At 40.3% G+C, this 7,884-nt stretch overlaps 1 protein-coding gene across 3 annotated transcripts in view; it reads right to left on the bottom strand.

Moving 5' to 3' along the window:
- Positions 1 to 7,884, bottom strand: part of LOC122553906 (rho GTPase-activating protein 42-like) — a 367,560-nt gene that overhangs the window by 58,145 nt on the left and 301,531 nt on the right. For all 3 annotated transcript variants that reach the window (XM_043698407.1, XM_043698408.1, XM_043698409.1), the window contains 2 exons: positions 7,346 to 7,382; positions 4,465 to 4,527 (listed from right to left, as the gene is read on the bottom strand). In XM_043698407.1, the coding sequence (XP_043554342.1) occupies positions 4,465 to 4,527; positions 7,346 to 7,382 (100 nt within the window). The remainder of the gene's footprint in view (positions 1 to 4,464; positions 4,528 to 7,345; positions 7,383 to 7,884) is intronic.

Below are 7,884 nucleotides of genomic sequence, written 5' to 3'. Positions count from 1 at the left end.
AACACTTTGGTGACAGTGATCACAACTGCCTCACATTTACCATAGCCTTGGAGAGGGAAAGGAGAAGTTACTGAGGGAAGATATTTAATTGGGGAAAAGGAAATTATGACGTTATCAGACAGGAGTTGGGAAGTACAGACTGGGAGCAATTGTTCCACAGAAAGGGCACAGCAGACATGTGGAGACTGTTTAAGGAGCGGTTGTTGTGAGTGATGCACAAATTTGTTCCTCTGAGACAGGTAAGAAGGGGCAAGATTAAGGAATCGTGGATAATGAGAATAGAGGAGCTTCTCGCCAAAAGGAAGAAGGCGGCTTATGTAAGGTGGAGGAAGCAAGGATCTAGCACAGCTTTAGAGGATTATAAGCTTGCTAGAAAGGAGCTCAGAAATGGACTGAGGAGAGCCAGGAGGGGGCACGAAAAAGGTTTGGCAGAAAGGATTAGGGAGAACCCAAAGGCATTTTACTCATATGTGAGGAATAAGAGAATGATCAGGGAGAAGGTAGGACTGGTCAGGGATAGCGGAGGAAACTTGTGCTGGAGTCTGAGCAGATAGGGGAAGCCCTAAATGAGTTTTTTTGCTTCCATTTTCACAAAGGAAAGGGACCTTGTTGTGAATGAGAACTTTGAGGAGCTGGGATACAGTCTTGAACAGATCAAGATTGATGAAGTTGATGTGCTGGAAATTTTGGAAAACATTAAGATTGATAAGTCCCCAGGGCCAGACCAGATTTATCCCAGGCTGCTCTGATAAGTGAGAAAGGAGGTTGCTAAGCCGCTGGCGAGGATCTTTACCTCCTCACGCTCCACGGGAGTCATACCGGAGGATTGGACGGAGGCAAATGTTTCGAGGGGAATAGGGAAATCCCTGGCAATTACAGACCAGTCAGTCTCAGGTCTGTGGTCAGCAAAGTTTTGGGAAGAATTCTGAGGGATAGGATTTATGACGATTTGGAAAAGCATAGTGTGATTAAAGACAATCAGCATGGCTTTGTGAGGGGCAGGTCATGCCTAACTAATCTTATTGAGTTCTTTGAGGAGTTGACAAGACAGGTAGATGAAGGTCGAGCAACGGATGTGGTATATATGGACATCAGCAAGACATTTGATAAAGTTCCCCATGGTAGGCTCATTCATAAAGTCAGGAGGTATGGGATACAGGGAGATTTGGCTATTTGGATTCAGAATTGGCTGGCTGACAGAAGGCAGAGTGTGGTTGTAGATGGAAAGTATTCTCCCTGGAGGACAGTGTTGAGAGGTATCCCACAGGGCTCTGTGCTTGGGCCTCTGCTGTTTGGAGTTTTTATAAATGACTTTGATGAGGAGGTTGAGGGGTTGGTTAGTAAATTTGAAGATGACACAAAAGTTGGAGATGCCTTTGATAGTATCGAGGGCTATTGCAGGCTGCATCATGACATAGACAGGATGCAGAGCTGGGCTGAGAAATGGCAGATGGAGTTCAACCTGGATAAATGCAAAGCATTGCATTTTGGAAGGTCGAACTTGAATGTTGAATATAAGATTAAAGACAGGATTCATGGCAGTGTGGAGGAACAGAGGGATCTTGGTGTTCAAGTGTATAGATCCCTCAAAGTTGATAGGGATGTTAAGAAAGCATATGGTGTTTTGGCTTTCATTAACAGGGGGATTGAGTTTAAGAGCCGCAAGGTTTTGCTGCAGCTCTACAAGGTCTTAGTGAGACCACACTTGGAATATTGTGTCCAGTTCTGGTCGCCCTACTATAGGAAAGATACAGAGGCTTTGGAGAGGGTGCAAAGAAGGTTTACCAGGATGCTGCCTGGACTGGAGGGCTTGTCTTACGAAGAGAGGTTGACTAAGCTTGGACTTTTCTCTCTGGAGAGAAGAGTAGAGGTGACCTGATTGAGGTATACAAGGTAATGAGAGGCATGGATAGAGTCAGTAGACAGAGACGTTTCCTCAGGGCAGGACGGATTGGCACGAAGGGTCATAGTTTTAAGATATTTAGGAGCAAGGTATAGAGGAGACGTCAGAGGTAGGTTCTTTACGCAGAGAGTTGTGATTGAATGGAATGCGTTGCCAGCGGTGATGGTGGAAGCAGAGTCATTAGGCAACTGCTGGACATGCACATGGACAGCAGTGAGTTGAGGGATGCGTAGGTTAGGGTATTTTATTTTTAGATTCAGAATAATCCTTGGCACAACGTCGTGGGCCAAAGAGCATGTTCAGTGTTGTACTTTTCTATGTTCTATGCTCTATTACAAACAACAAACAGTCCTAGGTCTGTTCCCTGTTGCCTCCCTGAAAGAAAACTCCATATCCCCACGTGCACTTTCCTGCCCATTAGCCAGTTCTCTGCCCCTGCCAGTTTACTATCTCTAACAGCATGGGCTCTTATCTTGTGGACTTCACTGTTTATAGGTGAATGCCTGCTTGACATCAAATACAACAAATCTGCTGGCTTCCATCTACTCACTCTGCTCAAGACTTCCTTAAAAAACGTTAATAAATCAGTCAGACACTATTTCCTTTTCATGAAGCCATGCTGACTTTGCTTGACTATGATTTTTCAAAGCTGCTTCTTTACTTCCTTAATAATGGAATCCAACATTTTTCCAACAGTAGACGTGAAGCTAATCAGCCAGAGTTACCTTCTCTTTGTTTCCCTCCATTTTAAACAGGGGTGTCACACTGGCAGTTTTCCAACCTTCCAGCTCTTCTCCAGAATCAATGACTTTGAAAGGTTTCTGATGAGAGGTCACAGACCTGAATCCCTAACTCCTTCTCGCTCCACAAATAGTGCCAGACCATAAAGACGACAGCAAGTATTTTTAATAAAGTAAAATAGATTTTAGGTTCTATATATAGAACCATACGCCAGCATTTCCTGTTTTTATTTCAGATTTCCAGCTTCCACACCTTTTAGATTTTAATTTTGTCTAGTTCTTCCAGTTTTGTTTGTAGAACTACTGGATGAAAACTTTAGATGATTATAATCTTCAGCTCAAAAATAAATTTGTTTCCAACAATGTATATGCTTTACTTGCATAGCTTGTTGTTGGACAAATATCATAGGTTTAACTCAGCTGCCAACTTAGAGGCAATATACAGAGATCTCTGCCACCAATAGCAACAAATCAAGCTCTGAGTCTCATCAGACATTCACACATTTCTGATTGCAGGATGAATATCAGTTTTGTCAATTCTTGATAAATTGTGTTCAACTGGTATGATTAAGCAGTATGAACTCTATAATACTGAGGTACACCTCCCACTGGTTAGTCATGGAGTGGCACTCACATGATTATAAAGTGAAAGGTACTATGTACCTGCCATCGAAGAATAAGGTGCATCAGGGGTTTGATAAACTGCTTTGAAAGATTCAAAGTACAGTTTTAATAACAATTCAAAATGAGATCAATTCACGGTGGTGAAAGAATGTATATCACAGAAAGGGCAGATAGAAAATCAATGAAGTGAAAAATGTCAAATCAATATTAATCAATTAATCCAATTCCATTGTAAACTTTGGAGGCAGACTCAGTCAATAAAAACTCAAGAAAATCATTAATATTTATCTGTATCAGTACCAGTAACATTGTTAGGTAATGCTGTGATTGATATGAATATTCAAAGATGTATTAACCTCCACAACCAAAAGTGGAACTATGTAAGAATATAATTATTTGCCGACAGGCTTTTCAAGTGAAAGATTTATCAATGGCAAGTATTTTGCGAACAGAATTGATAAAACAAAGCAAACTTTTTTATCAAAACTGCAACACGAACCTTTCAATGCAGCTTTTCAATGCCTAAATGCATTTTGAAATACACGATTGTAAATCCTCCTTTCGATTCTACAGCTGCTCTGCACATAGTTTCTTTCACTTATACCACAAAGAAGTTCTGGAGGCTCTGTCTCCTCATGCTGGCAGCAATAAATTGACATGATATTTCAGCTGGCTAAAACTTTGCAACAAGATTAGAGTGGTGTTGGAAAAACACAGCAGGTCAGGCAGCATCCGAGGAGCAGGAAAATCGATGCTTCGGGCCGGAGCGCTTCATCAGGAATGAGGCTGCAAGCCTCGTGGATAGATAAATGGGAGGGGAGGGGCTAGGGAGAAGGTAGTTGAGAGTGCAATAGGCACCCAGGAAGGCCTTACAACCTCACTCCTTCATTCTGATTCTGTAGGGATTGTTCCCCTCACACTGTTCTTCACCTGTTTCCAATCATCCAGTTCCTCTTTCCATGACCTTCTCTCCCCCCCCATTTCACTCGATTCCCCTGCTATATCTTTCCCCTGCAATCTCGGTGCTCTATTTAGTGAAACGTATCTTCAATGCTGCTGAACCGAATAACATACTTGGAGGATTTGACTCAAAATATGTCATGCTATTGACAATAAATTTGTGATTTTAACAAAATTGCCCATTTAGGAATCACTGTTTACAAGTTCAGTATCAAGAAAAAGCAGTCAATCTCATACCTCTTGCCTCCACAGCTTCAATGCATTTCTTTACAAAATTAAAACCTGCCTCATTAAGGTACACTGCAAAACAAAATTGCATCCCTTAGTTTCACAAGTAATTATTCAGCAAATTCGGGAGAATAAAACATAGAAATTACAATGTTATTCTTGTTAGTCATGTATCTGAAAATAGTTTTCAACAACATTAAAACTCAAGTTAATCACCTTTCAACAAATATCCAATGGAACCTTTAAATCTGAGCCTATTTTTTTTTAGTTACTGAAATTCCCATGTCTACATGTGCTGTCTGTATCTGTTGTTTTATGGAGTGCAACATAAAATGAATTTGCTAAATATTCAAGAAAAAGAGGCAGTTATTGTTCTTTGTTCCCAATGATAAAGTAACATTGAACAGGTTTTAAATATATTTGAACTGCAAGTTACATTAACCAAAACAGAATGTTCCTTTGCCAGCAGTCTCAGCTAAATAACTGAAAAGAAAAAATTAATATAATGCATAATGGATGAGATATTAAAGAGAAAATCTCAAAATTAGTAACACTTATTAAAAGACAATTCTAAATGGTTAAATAGGATTATTGAGTTGGTTCCTCTCAGTTTAGCAAGTATTTTTAAAGAAGTAAAATGGATTTCAAGCTCCATAATAAGATAGACGTGAGACTTGGGGGCAGTGGGAAAAGAACATTACCTCCTAAAGTTTTTAAGAGTTACAAAATACACTGCATGGTCTCTGCATATACGTGAGCAGGTGGATCATTGCATTGCTCAGCATACAATGCTGATTTAGGACTTCAGCACTCCAGCAATGCCTTCTTTTAACCCTGCATAGCTAAACACACATTTAGCAACAGGAAGGATTCCCACCAATCTTATTTAAAAGGATCATCAATTATTTAGAGGTCAATGGCTGGTTAATTTCTTTCGCTGTGGTTATGGATCTATGATTGTTCACTGTTTTCTACAGTTGTTTCGAATTGCACAATTCTACAGGGAGTAATTGATTTTTATTCATTCAGGGGATGTAGGCTCCACTGCCTTGAGGAAATCATTGCTCATTCCTAATTGCCCTTGAGAAGATAATGGTAAGCTACCTTCTTGAAACATTGAAGTCCATTTGATGTTGATATGCCCACAATGCTGTTTTTCTTTGGTGGGGGGGAGAGGGGAGAGACATTCCTGGATTTGTAAGTGGTGGTGTTCCCATGTATCTGCTGCCCATGTCCCTTTCAATAGAAGCAGTTGAGAGTTTGGAAGTTGCAATCTCAGGAGCTTTGGTGTCACAGATATTGAGAGAACTCTTATTGTGTTCAAGATGTGTGCACAAACCAATTTCTCCTAGACACGGGTGGACAAACAGGCATTCTAGTTCAAAGTTTGGGAGAAGATTTGTAGCTCGGGTGCTCGTTGTTGTGGTTCTGTTTGCCGAGCTGGGAATTTGTGTTGCAGACGTTTCGTCCCCTGTCTAGGTGACATCCTCAGTGCTTGGGAGCCTCCAGTGAAGCGCTTCTGTGATCTTTCCTCCAGCGCTTCACAGGAGGCTCCCAAGCACTGAGGATGTCACCTAGACAGGGGACGAAACGTCTGCAACACAAATTCCCAGCTCGGCGAACAGAACCACAACAACAGGCATTGTAGTTGCAATGCAGCATGTCTTGGAGAATGAATGGAGAGCACAAGGATACCAGAACAAGACATTTAGGATACAACTTTACTGTAGCAATTCAGAAGCATTGTACTGTTGAGATTGAGACGTCACGGTTGACCTACTCAGGAGGATGCAAAAGATCTCAATGGCAGTATGTGAATGGGGCACTTCTTGTGGTCAAATTTACCCCCAGTTGGAACAACAAAAAGATTGCTGTTGAGTTCATTATTGCTTGTGGAGCGTGGGCTTGTGTAAATTATTTGCTACATTTGCCAGTGTAACAGTGTCTTCATTTCAAAAATAATTTATTGATTGCAAAGTGCTAATGCATAGCTGGAAAGCTTGAAAGATATTAAATAAAGACAAGACTTGTTTTTATTTTTGACTGACAGATGGTGACAAATTTTTAACAAAAACAAAAATTGCTGAAAAAGCGCAGCAGCTCTGGTAGCATCTGCAGAGAGACAGCAGAGTTAACTAGATTAGGTTCCCTACAGTAAGGAAACAGGCCCTTCAGCCCAACAAGTCCACACCGATCCTCCAAAGAGTAACCCACCCAGACCTATTTCCCTCTGCCTAATACACCTAACACTCTGGGCAATTTAGCCTGGCCAATTCACCTGACCTGCACATCTTTGGACTGTGGGAGGAAACCTGAGCACCCGGTGGAAACCTACGCATACACAGGGAGTATGTGCAAACTCCACACAGACAGTCTAACCCAAGTCCCTGGCGCTGTGAGGCAGCAGTGCTAACCACTGAGCCACCGTGCTGCCGTCAGAACTGGAGGAAGGGTCACTTGATCCAAATGCTAACTCCAATTTTTCTCCACAGATACTGCCAGACCTGCTGAGCTTTTCCAGCAGTTTCTGTTTTTGTTTCTGATTTCCAGCTGCCGCAGTTCTTTTGGTTTTTACAAATTTTTATCTTCTTCACATGTAGGAGTAACAAATCGCAGTTTATATGCTATACAACTCTATATAATTAATTATTTTGAAATACAGAAAACCATGAGTTTTTTTGGCATGAATTGCACATACCTGTGACACAATTTGATGTGTACTGCTTGATAACATATGATGATATGTTTTAATAGGTGACTACATTTAATAGATTTGCCACTTTATTTTGCTTGTATTCATTTAAAATAAACAGCTATATATTAAAACCTTTAAACCATGTGTAAGGAACAATAATAAGTCATGCATTTCTAAGATGACAAAGTTACTTACATTCTTCTTTCTTGCTAAGAGGTGGCAGAGTGTATATCTGAAAAAAAGGTATTATTAACAATTTGACAATGTTGATAAAATACCAAACTACCTGTAGTAATTTTTGATTTTTATAATTTGAGGTAAAATTTCAAATTGAGCAGTAAAAGCAAAGCACTAATACTGAAATCGAATATTTACTATGCAATCGTCTCTGAATGAAAACAATTTAGAAATTTTCCATAGAGTTCACCTGACATATTGTTTGTGTTATAAATTTCATTAAAAACTAATCGATCTATTTACTCTTAAGCTGAAAATTTGAAACAGTAATATTCCAACCAATGTATCTTAATTTTTAAAAATATCATAAAGTCCAGAAGCTGCCCTGACACTTTGCTGTTACTTTGATCTATGAACCAAGTCAATAAGAGCATATAGTTGATAAGGTGTTGGAAAAGGCACAGCAGGAAATGTGTTGCTGGAAAAGCGCAGCAGGTCAGGCAGCATCCAGGGAACAGGAGAATCGACGTTTCGGGCATAAGCCCTTCTTCAGGAAT

This window comes from Chiloscyllium plagiosum, chromosome 10, assembly GCF_004010195.1.
Source record: "Chiloscyllium plagiosum isolate BGI_BamShark_2017 chromosome 10, ASM401019v2, whole genome shotgun sequence".
Lineage (NCBI taxonomy): Eukaryota > Metazoa > Chordata > Chondrichthyes > Orectolobiformes > Hemiscylliidae > Chiloscyllium > Chiloscyllium plagiosum.
The sequence above is the reverse complement of the archived record's forward strand: the minus strand, read 5'-3'. Positions and strand labels throughout refer to the sequence as shown.